The following is an 18,325-nucleotide window of genomic DNA, read 5'->3' as shown; positions in this document are numbered from 1 at the left end:
TGACTGATTTACAACAGTGACTCTAATGAACTTTGTCTCTCATGAAAGAACTATATGTGGTTGCATTTTCTGAAGGCTTTGAAAGTTGACAATGGTAAGTTTTTTTAAAAAAAATGTTTAATGATAAAAGACTGAAATGCTCAAATCACCCACATGTTCTGAGGTTGATGCTTAATGCTTCTCTGTGTTCTTCTACTACCCCTAGTGTAGCTTTCACAGAGCCTGTGACTGGAAGACGAGGAGGCATGCCTTCAGCTTTTCCTAAACAGCGCAGAGCTGATTCCACCATGCCATCATCCCACATTCACTCAGAATCAAAGGTGCCAAGTCAAAATCAAGACTCTTTTGTTGCTCCCAAAGTCGACCAGTCAGGTGGGATAACAGTTCATTCATGGCCATATGATATGATGGGAGGAAGCCTCAGAATGCCGCACGAGAAGAAAGTTTTGCGCCGTAGCAGTAGTGTTGTTGCAGAACCTACAGGCACTGAGATGCTTATCGAGGGAAAGAAAAAAGCCAGTGTGAGTTTGATGTGCATGAACACCAGTGAAGCAGAAGACTCAAAACTAGAAAAAAGAGGGCAGCTTCCTCTGGGCAAAATGTTATCCAAAAGTTATTTCCAGGATGCTGTGAACGTCAGCATGAACAGGAAAAGGTCTTCTGACTTGAACACCAACCAGAAAGATTCCAAACAGTACAGAACTTTACCCTTGCGGAAACTAGATGCTAGCAACTGGAAATGCCATGGACCTTTCAGCTCTTGTTTTCTAAAAAGAGGAACTGCCAAAGATGATGATGATGAAGAAGATGAACATAAAGACAGAAGCACACAGCTTTCATGCCTGTATCAACCTGAGAAACAGCATGAAGCAGCAGAAAAATGCAGTCAAGTTTGTTCTACTCTAAATGAGGAAAGTGGGAAAGAAAGTGTTGAACCCCCCAAAGATATTGGAAACAATCAAAGCAACATGAACAGGCCTGAAGATCAGGACGGTGAAACTCATGTGAATCCCAGCAATATGTCCTTTGATGCACAAATTGCAAGGCTCAGTTTAATGAAAGAAAAGTATTACACAGTGCCTGATGGATTTCTTGCAGCACAAAAGGACGCCAATGAGCTACTCTGTTTGGTCCGATCCAGTGTGAGAAAAAGGGATGATGTCTGTCAAGAAACATTTGACCTTCAACTTTCTCAGTACAAACAACTGTTATCTGTAGAATCAAGACATTTGGGAAGTGCCTGCAGGAAAATGGCCATGGCTGAAAAAGGCCCTGAGGAAATGCTCCTAGCTATGACTTCTAGCTTTCAAGTACTCTGTTGCTTAACAGAAGCCTGCATGCGTTTAGTTAAAATCACGAACTCTGAAACACAGCAGGAGGATATTGTAGCTAAAATAGATGAGGTTGTAATAAACTACATTTGTCTCCTGAAGGCTGCAGAAGCAGCGTCTGGTAAGACCTCTAGCGACTCCAGCATTAAACTCTTGGCTCGTCATTCGACCACCATGGCCACTATTGTAAGCACACTAACACGTTCTCTTAAAATGCTTTTAAATAAATAAACAGAAGTCACTTCATAATCTACCTTTGCAAAGCCATACATAAAATCCTTTATTTACTTTTAATGTGTATGAATTAAACTTAACAAACTGCGCTTTCCCTGTATATTTTGTTATTTTATATAAAATAGATATGAGATTTAAAAAAAAATCCCTATAAAATTGACAAAATACTGGCCAGTCTATCTTTTTGTTTCATTCAAAAAGAAAACAAGATAACTTGTATAACAGTGTTGGAAATTGGGCTTTTAAGAGTCAAATCTACAGGTGTACGATCCATATTTCTGTTTAGAGGAATTACTTGCGTTTCCCCATCTGGGTTTTTACTTGGAAAACTACACCATTCTTGTTTAGAAATAAGAATGGAATCATAATGTATATAACAATATTTAATGTTGGAATTATAATTTTTAAAGCATTGAAAATAGCAAAAATACATTTTAAACCCCAGAGACTATTGCAACTTATTAGAGATTATATATATATATATATATATAAAATAAATGAATCTTTTGTTCAGGTTGTGTGCTTGCAGCATCTTTTTCTGGGCAACAGTTGCTCCCTTGTTTAAGCTTTGATGTCACTTCTGGTCATTGCTGGTCCACGCTTTTCCAAAAAGCTGGAGGAAGAATACCTTTTCATGTGGCTCAAGAGACTATGAAACCAAACTGGAGATGATTCTGCTTTGTGCGGCATTCAGCTGTCTCCTTATGTCTCACAGACAAATGGAAAAGAATGCCTCAGGATGCTCATATTTTAATCATTTCTACAGGCTTTTCTGTTTATGTTCAGCTATTGTGTGCTTTTTGATTTGAGCAACATATTTTTCTGTTCAGCCGTTATCCAAAATGGGCCAACATGGACATGTAAGAGGAAAAAGTTGGTGGATAGGATCATACTAGCTTTTGTGATGATGAAAGAGGGAGAACAGGCCCCCTTTGACCACCAACTACTCTATGGAAATCAGGAAATACAGAATGAGGCTGAAGCAAGGAGAGAAATCAGGCAAGATATGTCATCCTCCCAGAACTGATTTTTCGCTGCACCCCCCACCCCCATGAACATCCATAGAGGCAGCAGTGATTCTGGGAGGTTCCTTTCACTCCCAGGGCAATCTGCATATACTCAGAAAAATTACATTAAATTAGGGTGGCCAGCCTCCAGGGGGAGTCCAAATTACACAGATCTGTTACCCTGGAGAAAATGACTGTTTTGGAGGGTGAACTCTATGACAATGTTTTCCTTCTCAGCTTCCTTCCATTCCCAACACATACACATGCACACTGTTTCATACCTGTATCTTCAGGAATTTCCCAACCCACCTTTCTTCCCAATAGAAGCCAAAGTGATTGACATCTTGCTCCTCTCCTCCATTTTACATTCACAATAGCCCTGCAAGCTAGGTTAGGCTGAGAGTGACCAAGGTAACCCAGCGAACTTTCATGGTGCAAGTGGGGGAAAACAGAATTGGGGGAAGGGAAAGAAAGGGGGATAGACAGAAAGGGCAGCAGAATGAGTGGAACAGAGAGAATGAGGGGGGAAACAGAATGGGGAAGGGAGAAAAAAAGAATAGAGAGAAAGGGGAATGGACAGAATGACTGGGAAAACAGAATGGGGGAAAGGGAGAGAAAGGGTGAGCCACAGAAGAGTTGCTGCTGCCACCTGCCACAGGGTCTTCCTGACCAGATCAACCTTTTGGGGGGTGAGGGCCCCCTCCTCTCCCTCTATTCTAAAAGGCATGACTAAAATAACAAGAGCTCCAGGAGACTATGGAGTAGCAGCTGGAGGTTGCCCATCATCTTCCAGGCCAAGGTGATGCCTTCTTCTGCAGGTAGGTCATTCTCCCCAAGCTGAACCATCACTGTGTGAGGATGGCCATGCTGATAGACAACAGTTGCAATGGCTGGTAAAAGTTCATCCCATCGCATTTCTTGGTGACCCAACCACAAAATGGAAACTCTGTCACCAAGACCCAAGTTGAGTTGCATTCAAAAGATGCTGCATACTGGCTCATCCAAAAGATTATGCTGTGTCTGATATTCAAAACCTTGTGCCGCATATCTGCAAGAACTAGAAGAAATGTACCATAAGTACACTGAGTCAGGTCAAATGTAAAATTGATAGGCAGAAGAATGCCAGCGGCCAATGGCCCTAATTTTGTTAGGCATGGAGCTGACCTGGGCCGCAGAGGTGCCGGCCCTGATTCGGAAGGAATTATTGCCAAAATCGCCAGGGGGAGTCCATGTGCAGAAGACACTCAAAAACTGGTAACGTGAGAAGTGCGAGCCTTTTTTGTGTATCAGTAGGGGACCTGTGACTGAGAAACAAAGTTTTAAGTACTCAGCTGTGTAAAAAATGGGACATATCTGACCCAATGGAGTGGCATGGACCTTGATTGGGCAGCCATATGTGCAGCCTGGAGCCAGGGTAGTTTCAAATGCTGAAAAGCAAATCCAGTAAATGCAAGAATTCCTGTAACATGCTCAAGGTGACTGGCCTATGAAGATTAGGTGTTTTGGGGTTGAGGTGCCTCCACCCCTCCAAGGCCTTCCTAGCAAAAATGAGACTGTCGGATCTGGGAAGCCCCTGGCTTTGGAGTAAAAGCAAATGACTGAGAGGTAGATGCCCATGGTTTTGGGCTTCAGCTTGCAGTTGTGCAGGGATGCCAAATAGTGCAGCAGTGTGACCTCATGGACTAGAAAAGGTTCTCCCAACCCCAGTGAGGCTGAGAAAGAGGTGAAGGTTGCACCCGCCTGCTCATAAACCCAAAGAGTGGAAGCTGCCTGAGCCCCCTTAACCCCTTATGCCCATGGTGACAAACCTACAGCACAGCTGCCAGAGGCGGCAATCAGAGCCCTCTCTGTGGGCACGCACACTGTCATTTCCCCCTCGCCCCGCCAGAGTCTGCTGCCAGCAGACACTTTGGGAGTCATGGTGCACAGGCTGGCCATGCACAAGGCATTCTGTCGGCTGGGGCTGAGCTTCAGGGAGGTCCTCTTGAGTCAACCTGATTTGCTGTAAGTACCATCTACTACCCCACGAGTACGCACACTCCCCCACAACGCGTGGGAGACGGGAGGCTGGCATGCTTTTCTTGGCATGTAACTTTTGGGATCAAACTAAAACTTTGGGGGTAGGATTAAAAAACGGCAGCCCAGGTGCAGTGGTGGGATTCAGGCCGCTCGCCCCAATTGTGGTGAACCATTTGTTAAGGCCCCCTCCCCCTAACCTGGGAGAGAAAGCAATGGGGCTTTTAGTGCCTGGGAGCCCAGGGCAGGGAGGAGAGATTTTGCAAGGTCCTTAGGCTCGCGGTGCTCAGCAAGATCTGTGAACTCAGTTTTGCCGGGAGACCTCCTGCCCTGCGAAAAAGTCCGGAGGAGGAGCCCTCCCTGCAAAAGCAAGTCATCTGCTGGGTTCACTCCAGTGGCTTCCTCTGATCCGTGCCAGTGAAAAGGCGAGGGGGCAGCCAGACAAGCGGGCAGAGGGCAAGGATGCCTAGCAAGCGGAGCCATGCCTTTGCCCTCGGTGTGCTGCCCCAGGAAAAGTGCATCCTCCCTGCACACACACACATGCGCATCACTAGGTCTCTCGCTCCTCTGCAGCATGACTTTCAACACCCAGATCGCAGAAGGTGCATGCCAACAAAACAATATTAAGGTGGTTGGCCAGATGCCAAGCTCAGTCAGGGTATACGGTGGATATAAGCCCCAAAATCACCAAATAGCCCTTCAACCAATTGAGAAAGTTGCACTCAGCACAAGCTTTTTTGCCCTTCTTGGTGGGTTTCAAACTCATGGCCCTGGCCTCTCCCTCAGGCTTCAGGTGATAAACTACATCTACATAATACCCATCTAGGGCCCTCTCACGCAGTTTATGTGGGAGGTGGCTCCCGGAGGATCATCTGCATCATCCACCTCTGATGGCAAATGCGGCAAATGTATATGGCTCCAGTCTCCAGGCTGAGTTGGTCACTGCTGCGAGGTCACTCTGGGCTGGAACACATTGCCGGGCCATTGCGACCTGCAGGAAGGTCCAGAAGCAGCAACCCAGGTCCGCAGGGGGGTGAAGGGAGGGAAAGCAAACATTTCCTCCAGCTACTTCCGGCCACTTGGAGAGACTGGCTGGGCTAGGTGGGGAAGCTCAGCCGAACAGGCGCCAAGCCACATCCTCCTACACTTGCCTCCCTCTTCCAAGTCTTCAGAGGTTGCAAGTCTTCCCTGGGCTGCTGCTCCACAGCAAGTCCTGCTGGGGCTTCCCAAAGCATGCTGAAGGTGTCCAAAGGCTCTCAAGGTTATGTAAAGCTGTCTCGAGTGTAGTGATGCACTGCTGACCCAGCAGCACCGTGGTAGAACGTTGGGACGCCAACGGACCTACGGCCTTGCTGGTCGCACCGCACCCCCACTCCTCATCCCCCCATGAGTCACGGGTCATGAACTGCCTGGCTCAATCACCGGGCGCAGGGACAATGGTCTTGCCCCCAGGTGAGGATTAGGCTCAGACGCTTACGCTCCTCTCCGCACGTAGCCAGATGAGATCATGCCTCACATGATGATCTCCCGACCTCCTCCCCGCCTCTCCCTTCCCGAACTCCCCCCCCCGTCCTCCCTCTCCCTACACGCCCTCGGAGAATAACAACACAAAGGTGCCAGGAACCTGCAGACGGGAGACTCTCTATGAACACGGACTCCTCCGGTCTCCCGCTGCTGGCGATCTCCCCACTCAGATGTTAAGTCTCCGGGCTGCCTCGCCTTCGCTCTTCTACGCTGACCACGTGGGTCGACTACACTCGAGTCCATGAAGCCCTCTGACACAAAGAAAAGTGGCCGGCTGACAAGAACATGGAGCTGAGGGCTGCAGAAGCTGCATTTTAAGATTGTGCCCTGGCCCCACCCACGCCAAGCCTGTTGAAGTGGTCAGCTCAGATGCTAGCCAGCTAATCATTTGCCAGGTTCGGCTTCCTGCCTGTTCCTCCCCTTCCCTCCCAGGAGGCAACCAGGTAAGGTTGTGCTGTGTCTCCTGTGATTCTACAAAAAAAATCTGGCAGAGAGAATCTCTAACTGATTATGATCACATTGGTGCTCTGTATAGTACCCAAATTGCCACCTTAGAATTAAATACAGATAATGTCACAGAAATATATTGACCTTCCTTAGCAAAAAAAGTTGACTGAAAGTACTGTACAGTTTAGCTATCTGTTGTGCCTCTTTAATATGTTGTTCCCAGGATAGATTGTATCAAAAGAATATACCAAGATATTATTACTGTTTAACTTGCTCCAGTTCTGCCCATTTATTTCCCAACTATATACTGGTGGTCATGATCATTTAGTAAAAAGCATCACTTCAGACTTGTTGTAAATAGTCAAATTCCAATCAATATAATATTAGGAGAAAATTTTTGAAAAGAGCCTGAGGCCAATAGGAGTATGGGAAAGAAGTATTATATCATTTACGTATAGCAGTATAGAAATAGTAACAAGATTATTTTAGTTTGTCCAGAAGATCACCCAAATATAGGTTAAACAATAGTAGTGGAGCTACTACACACCCCTGACAAACTCCTCTCTGCAGTGGAAAAAAATCTAGAGAGGTGGCCAGAATCAATACATCACACACAAGCACACGAAGGTCCATACAGTTTTCTAGTAAGCCATAACAGTCTGCCAGTAAGGGATGTATTTTCCAGTTTGGCCCATAGTTAATTCCTAGTAACAGAATCAAAGGCTGCCTGTAAATCTATAAAGGCCACATATGGTGAGCCCTTTGATGACATAGTTTTCTCGACCAGATGCAATAAGATGGCACATTGATCCAACATCGAGCAGCCATGTGTAAACCCAGCCTGCTCAGGTCCAATAATTTTTTTATATTTGAATCCAATGGTCAAGCTTTTGATACAGGAAATGTGCATATAAGTATTGACAGAAGGCTAATCGGATGATAGTTTGCTGGATTGGATTGATCACCTTCTTTATAAATCAGAACAATAATAGTCTGTTGCCATGTTCTTGGTATTTTACCAGAGCTATTAAGGTAAATAAAGTAAAGGTAAAGTTTCCCCTTCAGTCGTATCCGACCCTGGGGAACCACTGCAAGCAGTGATTTCATAGGCAAGCCTCTTTTGTGGGGTAGTTTGCCATTGCTTTCCCCAGCTATTCTTTACCCCCTAGCTATGTGCTAGGTACTCATTTACTGACCAAGAAATGGATGGATGGCTGAGTTGACCATGAGCCAGCTGCCAGGATATCTGACCCACAGGGGGCTTGAACTCCTGACCGTGTGAGTGGCAGTGCAAGCACTTAACCACTATGCCATGCGGCTCCTTAAGGTAAATAAGTGTGCTAGAAATTGGGCCCACTTTTTAACAATGAATTGAAAGACTTCTGTAGTAATTAAATCGAGTCTAAGAGCTTTCCCTGACTTTAATTTGTTTATCAAAATCTCAGTCTCCTCAGGCAGTACTCCAGGCCATGCTGGAAGCATTCCCTGGGCCTGCAGCAGCATTTCATGTATTTGCAGGCTGCTAAAAAGATTAGCACAGCATTCTTCCCAGATGACTGGGGAAATACAGAAGTCCCTTTCCTCCCCCTCCCCCCCCCCATATCTCCAGAGACCAGGGACAAAAGATTTTGGGGTCACTATTTCAGGTGGCAGTTATTAATTTCTTGTCGTTTCTTGTCTCAAACCAGTAGTAAACATAGCCAGCAAGAATTGTTCCCAACAATTGTGATAAGTGGAGGAGCTATTACATTTATTAGAAGTATGTTGGTAAACAATAGCTAGGTCATCTTCATGGGTAAATTCATAATAACTGGCTCATAAAGCCAGATCAGACCCTTATCTGCCCCTGGAAAACATCTCCCCAAGTATCAGCAGTGCTACTGTTAACCCTTCTCTCCCATTAATTCCCATGGAAAAGATCCATACACACTTCCCTCACATGCTACTTCTGGATGCCCCCTATCTTCCATTGGCAGCATTTGTGTGTGCGTGTGTGTGTGTGTGTGGGGGGGGGGGAATTCCTGGCTACAACAAGGGAGGGGGAGGAAATCATGTTTCCATGCATGGATTTTAGATAGGATTTTACCCTTAGTGTATGCAAATGCTCAATGGGCTCCTTTTCACTGATGCTTCTATCATAGTCCAACCAAAACAGGCTACAATAATAAGCAAACGTATTAGGGAGTAACCTCCACAGAACTCAATGGAAACTGATTCTAAGAACATATGCTTTGGATTTCACTGCTCATGATCAGCCATGGTGAAATCACCTGTATACTGGTAAAATAACCTCTGGGCCACCATATGGTGCTGTTTGAACAGCTCCAGACAAACACAGTTTATGATGAAAATATTTTTGCTTTGCTCCCATACCTTTTAATGGATCTTGACCATGAGAACTTAATGCTAGTTTCCATAAATATTCAGCATATATATGATATGATATGGTGAACATGGACCTGCATGCAAAAGAAACTACTCACTTCTTTGTGACAGACTGGGAACCTGGAGCTGGCCATCTTACAAGACTGACTCCAGTGACCAAAATAGGTGTGGAAAATATTGTGCCCCTTTACTGACAGAACCAAGCCATTCATACCTGTATAAATAAATTCTCAGTTACATAGGTGCCCTCTTTTTTTTAAAAAAAATAATTCCCTATGGGATAAGGATGCCTAAGCACAGCCCTTTTCAACCATGGCTTGGCAGAGTAAATTTCTCCTTGGGATGAACATGGTATGTTCTTTTCAGCCATTCAGACCTGCATAAATAAATCCTCAGTTACATAGGTACTCTCTTTTTTAAAAAAATAATAATTCCCTGATAGATGATGTAATCTTTTATCTGTTTTGAGTACTAAAACAGAGAGGAAGCTAATTCGTATGATTGTTAAATCACTAGTGTGTACCCATTAAATCTCAACCTTGTAAATCTTATTCCTATCCTTATTCTGCAGCATAATTATTTTATTTAAAATATTTTTGTACAAATGTGGCAGATGTCACATCCTAGTAATCCAAATAAAGAATCTTATATTCTCATTGCAAAGTTGGCCAAATTTTTGGATACTTAAATCCAATGGAGTTGTGGAAAGACAAGACAGATCTTTCTACAAACTTGAAAAAATGTGAAATTCCCTATACTGAATTAGACCATCCGTCTGCTCTCTCTGGGACCATCTGCATGCTATGCAGATGCCCTAAAGTTAAGCCACAGTCCCTACACAACTTCAAAACTTTAACAGAGCATACAATCTGACCCTGTTAACTCGAAATTCCAAAGGACTTCATGCACGCAAGCTACATGCTGTACTATTGAGCCACAGCTCTTCCCAACTGATCTTTCCATTCTTCATTGTTTTCAGTGCAAGATTAGTATACTATTTTATCATCCTCAGTTTGAGAGCCCATGGAAATCTACCATGCTTCTACCATGCATCATACAAAAAACCAGGAAAAAACTCATTAAGGATGTAAAGTCAGCACCAAATCAGCCATTAGCCATCACAAGGTCTTAAACCGTTAGCCATCACAAGGTCTGACTGTCACAGAACATATTTGCTTTCTATAAAGTCAGTTTACTGGAGGAATCGAGACGCTCAGTGGCCAGGTATCTGAAATTAGAATATAATTCATCCATAAATTAGTTTCTAAGCATGAGGGTCTTGTTTACAATGCTGGGTTTTGAAACCTTGCATAGCAGAGTTCACATGAGAAGCATCAGACTCTCAGCTGGCATTCAGTCTCATTGAAAACAGAAGAGGCAAGCAAGACGGGGGCGGGGGGGGGGCGGGGAAGGCAACTGAGTTCCTGACATACTTAATCAATTTATGTTTTTTCACTGCTGAGGCTTTCTGTGCCAATGAATTTCCAGCTATCTGCTATGCAAACTTATGGGAAAATATACAACAGTACTTTAGTAGTGCCCTTGACATTTTTTTTCTAAGCCACAAGAGTCACTGTAATTCCTCACTGGAGGCCCATGAAATTAAACATGCAGTTTGTGATTAATACTTTTATTCATTAATGTTTAGGCTCTCTTAAAATAAAGAGGAATACAAGCCAAGGTTTGTACGTGCATTTTTAGGAGAAAGATGTGTTTTGTGCTTGGAATTACAAGCTGTAATTAAACTGAAATTTGATAGGGTGGGAATGAACACACACACACACACAATACATACACAGAAAACAATCAAGGCTTCCTGATTTGTTTAGTCATTTGTTTAAAACATTTATAATCACAGCACTTATAAATTTCATAAGCTTTTAATAGGACTTGATTTTATCATGTTGGCCCATGTAGGCACCCTGATCACGAGCTTGCTTTTCCTTCCTAAACCCAGATTAAATAGTTGAGAATACCAGTTTGGGGGAGGCATGCGATATCCAGTTCAGACAGGCACATATACTCAAATACCACAGAGAAAGGGAATTTATTTCAAGGCTTCCCAACCACAGAAGCCTCAATGGCCGTACGGTCTGCAGAATCAGAAAAGGATCAAGGAGACCACATGGGTTTAACAAACTGAGTTCAAGCTCATTGTGGTAAAGCTCAGTTTAATTAGAGTTTATTGTAATTTCTGGATATAGCTTACGGGTAAGAAATTAAACAGTAGATACTGTCTTGGGTATTCATTAAAATACTACATCCCTCATCCAGCTACCAAAGGCTGTAAGAGAACTTGGGGTGGTTAAAGATTGTCATTACAACAACATGACATTCTTGTTTAATCTTTAAGTAAATCCCCCTTAACTCTATTGGATTTACTGATTTACTAATATTACTATCATACAGCACAGTCAGAATAGAATATATTTTTCAGAACATTTAGCCAAGGGCTAGCCTAATCTCATCAGAAGCTAAGCAGGGTGTTTTGTATGCTGAATTCATTTCTGTAAAATAATGTTCTTTTCATTAGAAAAGACACAGGGACCATCAAGTCCAACCTTCTGCTGTGCAGGAATACGCAGTCAAAGAACTCCTGACAGATGGACACCCAGTCTCTGTTTAAAAACCTCTTAAAGAAACTCCATTGCACTCTGAAGCAGTGTATTCCACTGTTGAACAACTCTTACCATCAGGAAGAACTTTAGGTGGAATCTCTTTTAGGTGGAATCTCTTTTCCTGTACCTTGAATCAATTGCTCCTTGTCCTAGTCTCTGGAGCAGCAGAAAATAAGTTTGATCCATCTTCAATATGACATCCCTTCAAAAATTTAAACATGGCTACCATGTCACCCCTTAACCTTCTCTTCTCCAGAATAAACATACCCAGCTCCCTAAGTTTCTTCTCATAGGGAATGGAATGCAGACCTTTGACCATTGGTTCATCCTATTCTGGACCCCTTCCAGCTTGTCAATATCCTTCTTGAATTGTGGTGCCCAGAACTGGACACAGGATTCCTGGAGAGATCTGACCAATGAAGAATAGAGTGGCACTATTACTTCCCTCGATCTATACACTATGTTCTATTTCTTGGCTGCCACATCACACTGCTGACTCATGTTCTGTTTGTGGTCTACTAAGACTCCCAGATCCCTTTCACATGTCAAGCCAGGTGTCCCCCATCCTATATCTGTGCATTTCATTTTTCTGCCTCAGTGTACAGAGTAGTATCTTGCATTTATCTCTGTTGAAATCCATTTTGTTAGTTTTGGCCCAGCTCTCTAATCTGTCTAGGTCATTGTGAATTCTGACCCTGTCCTCTGGGCTATTACCTACCCCTTCTAATTTGATGTCATCTACAAATCTGATTAGTATGCCCTCTGTTCCATCATCCATATTGTTGATAAAGATATTGAATAGCGGTGGGCCCAGGACAGAACCCTGTGGTACCCCACTGCTCACTTCTCTCCAGGATGACTACTATGTTAAACCGTTTTGTTTTTTAAGTCTGCTTCTTGCTGTACACGACTTTCCTCTTGCCAGCAGCTTGCTCTCTTCCCTTAGGGCTCCCGCTGTTCACCCCACCCCCCTTTTCCCTTCCCCTCAGTTACACCACTTGTCCCGCTTCCTACCTCATCCTCTTTGCTACTCACTCTTTATGTATAGCAACATCGTTTCCCCGCCCCTCCCCCAGCAATAATAGGACAACAGATAACGCCCAGCTCATTTCTTAACCTGAACAAATGCTTAATGGTTTTTAAAGTTTTGATCCCCCAATCCTCTCAACAGTAATCAACCCCCACCCCCATCACTCTCTTCCTCTTCTGGAACATAGACATGGGAATGGCTTCAGCTTCACACCGGACTTCCTGGTTCCGTATAACGCCATGTTTGTTAGGGGCAAGATTGACTCCCAGGACTTTTGCGCGGCTGTGATCGGGCGGCCCCATGTTGTTAGACCCGCTGAAATAGAAGCAAATCCCGGAGTTTTCAACTCAGATCTGAGGGGGGCGGGGGGTGGGGCTCTGTCGAGCTCTGCGCTTGCAATTCTTGCAGACTTCTAATAGGCGAAAGGAGTTGTCGCCTGGTTGATCTGCACAATATGCTGCACAGCTAGGACTCCACTGTCATTACGGGGATTTTAATTTATGGTGATTCTGTAAGCTGCTTTTGGCTGATAGGGCAGCCTAGAATTTAGCAAAGTGATTAATGCCATGCGTACGACACAATAGGCATCGTGTTAGCAAAAATGCAGGCAGCTAACAAGTCACGGTGTCAGGGCAAGAGACGTGAGTCCTCTTTGCTAACACGCGGTCAGCCTAAGTCATGACGCAGTGGCCACGTACAAAACACACCAGGACTGCCAGAAAACATATTTCAGCTAAACCAAATGGTTTGCTTTCAGTCCGCCCTCCTCGCTGATACTCAAGGCTGACAGAGGGGTCCAATTTTAATATGCTGCACCGTCACCTTAAAAAAAAATTCCCAGCAAGCAAGGAGAAAGGGCAAAACTTCTCTCAGGTTCTGTACTGTTTTTCTATTGGTGTGAAGGCGCAGCCCTTGTGATACACTTTGTCTTTCTTTATGCAACATGCGTGCTTTTTTCTTATTTAGGACATTCCTAATCCCCCCACACGCTGGAATCCATCACCTGCCGCCTGGAGTGGCGTAGCCCACATGTGGACTCTGCCTCTGCTTCCATGCAGCAGGCAAGCGCGCCAGGACCGGCACCTCTCTAACCGCGCAACGCCCCCCGCTTACAAAACAAGGGGCGGAGAGGGGTAGCAGGGGCGGGCTGCGGGGAGGGGCCGCTGCTTCTTGGCCCTGCTCGCTCTTGTCCCCCTCGCCTTTTGCCCCTGTGCCCCGCTCCGGCTTGAGTCGGCCTTGCGCCTTTCTTGCCAGCCATGCCCAACATCGTGCTCTTCAGCGGCAGCTCGCACCAGGATCTGTCCCAGCGCGTGGCCGACCGGCTGGGACTGGAACTGGGGAAAGTGGTAACGAAGAAATTCAGCAACCAGGAGACCAGGTACGGGGAGGGGGGGGAGGGGGGAGAGGAGGAGGTACACTACAGGGCGTCGTGGGCCTGCCTCCGCGAGAGTGCAGTCCTTGTATTTGCAGCATCACAGGGACCCTTGGATAACCCTTAGATTACTATTCCTTCCTGTAGTCTAGACTCCAGTGGCCTCGGAAGCATAGAAGGAAAAGGGGGGTGGGGGCTTGACCAGAGTCTCAATGGTCTCGTCCTGGCTGTGGGCCTGGCAGCGTGGCTAAAAGCGCTGAGGAATAATTAAACTGAATTAAAATTATGCAGGACTTCACTGGCAGATTTAATTTCTGAATTGGGGGTCTATGGTAAAGGCTCGAACACGTTGCCCCATTTTATAAAATCACCTCGGAGCAAAAACGAGCAAACAAACATTCAGGTTCTCTGGCACTGTTGCTTGCTCCTTTGCTGAATGGTAGATTCCGCCCAGGGCAAATATGATGGGTGTAGGGTGCAATACAAACCGTTTTGGGGGGGGGGGTATGGGACTTCACACAGATCCCATTCCCAAAACAAATGCGCAAAGCAACCTGGATTTGTTTCTATGGGCTCCAGTCACTGCCTGCATGGCATGCATGTGAACAGAAAAAAGGAAGACAGGTTCCTTTATAACAACTGCAACGTCTTAATACATTTGCTGTGCAGAATCCCCCAATGTTGCATTCTACCATTACCTCTATGGGTTTTAGTCTGACGACTGTTCTACACATGACATCAGCAAATCTGGATTTGTCAGCCAGTGACTTGACAAGTTACAGTTGCCACTGTGACCTGTCTGAACAATGCTTGTGCTAATCGTATTCATGGGTTTTTATATGTTTGAATACATGCTGAAAATACCTTCTGCATATATCTAAGAAATAGTGTGTCAGCTATGTTGCTCAGCTGTGGTGTAAACAAAAAACAAGGCACCATTTCTTTTTAATAGGACACATTTATTAAGCTTTTAAAGAGTAGAGCTGAGTGCATTAGAAGTGAATGAAGAGAACATATATAGAGAGGGAGAAACATTATTAAAACATGTGAATCAGACCTCTGTAGAATATTTGCCTGTATTGTTAACTCCGAGCCACTACTTCAAAACATGCACAATTCCCAATATTTCTTTGTTTATACAATGTATTAATAAGCACAGAGAATCTGCCATGCCTTGGTTTTCATTGCTAATCCAACCAAGAGCTCTTCTTCACTCTAATCTTTGCTTCGCCTATAAGCGTGACTTGACTATTGACAAGTATTTGCTATTTTCTTCCACATCAATAACTCTGATTATTACAGAAGAATGCTTCAGAGGCATTGCTGAGTTCAAGATTCCACCAGCAAGAACTTGTGGGTCCTTCTTAGTGACAGGGTATTCTTATATGTCTCAATGGAAATGTCCCTTTTCCTTTTATCTCCATATCTCCTAATCCTGCTCAGAGGCAGAATAAAATTTGGTTCTGGTGGGTTTTCCAGGCTGTGTGGCCGTGGTCTGGTGGATCTTGTTCCTAACGTTTTGCCTGCATCTGTGGCTTCAGAGGTGTATCACAGAGGGAAGTCTGTTACACATTGTGAAGTAACAGACTTCCCTCTGTGATACACCTCTGAAGATGCCAGCCACAGATGCAGGTGAAACGTTAGGAACAAGATCCACCGGACCACAGCCACACAACCCAGAAAACCCACCAGAACCAGTTGAATCCAGCCGTGAAAGTCTTTGACAAAACATAGAATAACATTTGTTCATATATTTCTTTCCTTAAATGGAGTCTTTTTGAAATGGAAATAGATAATTTTAACTTGTATGGCCTTTTCAGATAAGTCTTCCATTATGCGGTATCCAAGCATGAATCCCTTCCAGGTGAAGGAGGGTATCTCAGGTTCCTGAATTCAAATTGTGGTAATTCGTTTCTGGAAAATGAGATTCTTTCATCACACAACTCTACTAAATGTGACTGTGATGTAAATTGCAAGCACTCACTGGATAGTGCCTTTCACACAATGAATGAGGTGCATCAGAGCTCTTTTCCTATATCCATCTACGCTGTTTTATAACGATTCTGAGATATGCCAGACAGATACGCTAGAATGAAAAAGTCCAGTGCATGGGCATTTACGCTAGGATCTGCTTTGGAAGAGATGGGAATGGTAAGGTAAGGCTATTTGTATTGATAAATTTGCTGTAGGTATGTCACTTCTGCAGGAAGTCACTGTAGGTATGTCACTTCTGCAGGTCTCCATTAGAAGTCTGATGCCCATCAGTGCTAATTCAGATCTGGTTAATTTACATCCTGCAGAGGTCCTCGTTATATAAGTATATTGCTCTTGACTTTAATCCACACTGGATATTCCATATGTGATTTTAGGAATAACTTTCTTTCTACTCCTTGCGTCTTGGTGATAGAAAATGAGAAATGAGGCCAGTGAATGTGTTCAGTCCATGAAGTTACTAGAATACTGGAGAGTTTGTTTCCCAGCTGTTACCCTTGGAAATGTCTCACTTGCTTTGTAAAGCTGAGAGCCTCTGTGTGAGTACTAATACATATTTAATGTGCGTTGTAAAATGAATAGCAGTATAAACTGGATTTATGATAAGGGTGCTTGGATCCTTGCAATGTTGATTCCAAGCATATGTACTCAGAAGTCAGCATCATTACTATCAAAAATATTCACTTCACAGTTCAGCGTTCAGTCATCATAGTTTGACATGTGGTCCTTCAACATCATAACTTGTTTCTGCTTTCTTAAATTTTTCAGTGAGTGACTTGGATGAAAATGCACAGTACTTATTAATCATTTCTGCATTTTGCATGAGCAAACCAAAAAACATGTGTGGCTTCTGTTTCTTTAAATCTAAACATAATCAGTCAGAGTGATGGCTGCAGGGGTCATGATGGTAGTTGTGAAAGCCAAGAAGTCAAAATGACTGAGTTAAGCCTTATTGAACTTGTTTTTTTGATTCTGAGTTTTTGAGAATGTGATCATTAACTATCACTTGAACGGATTCCACTTATGTTCTTGTTTCTCAGGATCTCAGGATTTCTGCCCTTCATTTTTTTAATAGAATTGCTGCCCTTCCTCCTTGTCAATAGGAATAGCTACTAATTCTCGATCAACAAATGTATTGTGACACACACCATTCAAAACAAATAGGTTGCTCAGAGGTTACCTGGTATCTTACAACCCAATCCAGATGGGAGGGTGGACTGGACTGTGGAAGCAGTGTGAGTCTGCACCAACACATTTGCCCACCCCACCAGTTTAAGTGACACCTATGCCAGAGGGGAGGGTGAATAGGGAGGTGGGTGGGAACTACAGAACTGGAAGAAGAGGCTTCCACCCCAAGAGTTGCATTGGCGTAAAGGAGGATGCTGGCACAACTAGAGGTAGGCTAGGGATGTTTCTGGGAGTGAAGATTATAGTAGTTGACTTCCACTAGGCTTTCAACCTGGAACTGCCCTGGTGTAACCCTAATTTATGCCACACACACAAAAAAAATCTCAATTTTTTCAATTGAGATTTCTGGGTGGCAGTGGTGGGGTTTTCCTGCTGCTTACTACACCCCTCAGAGCTCCACTGGAGGTAGCTCAGCACCGGCTCTCCCGCACTGTCCCCAGCCACCGTAGAGCTCCCCACATCTGGATTGGGCTGCCTGTGTTGCAAAGTGTAGCATTTGTTCACTCGTAGGCCTGTCCTCCATTTCTTAGGAAAATCAGGCAGTCAGCTACAGCATCATGTCCTTAATTATATTGTCTTTTCACACTTTTAGGTTTCTACTACATCCCAATCCCATTGTTAAAAATCTGTCACATTGGGACTTCTTTGGTCTGCTTTCACATCACTGTTTAATCTTGGATATTGCTATTTGTTTTCACTTAATGTCTGTAAAGTGCCCTTTGCTTTTTTCCTACAGATTTCTATTTACATGCTGTTTTAGTTCTTGAACCAATGGTCAGTCCATTTAACAATGATCATGTTGAAATTGTCAAATTATTTTTTAAATTTTATGTAGCTGCTTCTAATTCCTTCCCTATCCACTCAAAGTCATGTCTTGATAAGTCTGAGAAAGCCTAATACTCAAAGCTAATGTCTGCAAGAGTTTCTGCAAGTGCTGACCTGCAAATGGGCAAAATAACAACTGTCTGTATGCATGCTTTCTCCATTGGGGCGGCAACCTTTTGGAATGGCCTGCCCAAGGAGATCAAGATCACTCTGCTGACTTTCTGCAAACTATGCAAAACTGAACTATTCAAGAGGGATTTTATGCTCAGGTAATAAAGCTATACAGTACAAACTTGCTTATGGTTCCGCACAGTTACTTGGGTAAATGATTGGGGCCTGTGCTCTTCACTGCTGTA

The 18,325-nt window shown here is 44.1% G+C and overlaps 2 protein-coding genes across 5 annotated transcripts in view; both read left to right on the top strand.

The window, feature by feature from the left end:
- The window catches only part of FRMPD4 (FERM and PDZ domain containing 4), a 263,554-nt gene extending 261,475 nt beyond the window's left edge, over positions 1-2,079 (top strand). For 3 of the 4 annotated variants that reach the window (XM_048492800.1, XM_048492799.1, XM_048492802.1), the window contains exon 17: positions 211-2,079. In XM_048492800.1, coding sequence (XP_048348757.1) covers positions 211-1,562 — 1,352 coding nt within the window. In that variant the 3' untranslated portion in view covers positions 1,563-2,079. Of the gene's footprint in view, positions 1-205 lie in introns of all 4 variants that reach the window. The other variant, XM_048492803.1, reaches the window with a different exon arrangement.
- Positions 2,080-13,607: 11,528 nt separating this feature from the next.
- The window catches only part of PRPS2 (phosphoribosyl pyrophosphate synthetase 2), a 33,797-nt gene continuing 29,079 nt past the window's right edge, over positions 13,608-18,325 (top strand). The window contains exon 1 of the mRNA XM_048493767.1: positions 13,608-13,970. Coding sequence (XP_048349724.1) covers positions 13,849-13,970 — 122 coding nt within the window. The 5' untranslated portion in view covers positions 13,608-13,848. The remainder of the gene's footprint in view (positions 13,971-18,325) is intronic.

The sequence above is a fragment of the Sphaerodactylus townsendi genome, linkage group LG04 (genome assembly GCF_021028975.2).
Source record: "Sphaerodactylus townsendi isolate TG3544 linkage group LG04, MPM_Stown_v2.3, whole genome shotgun sequence".
Taxonomy (NCBI): domain Eukaryota; kingdom Metazoa; phylum Chordata; class Lepidosauria; order Squamata; family Sphaerodactylidae; genus Sphaerodactylus; species Sphaerodactylus townsendi.
This window is presented reverse-complemented; position numbering and strand designations above follow the sequence as displayed.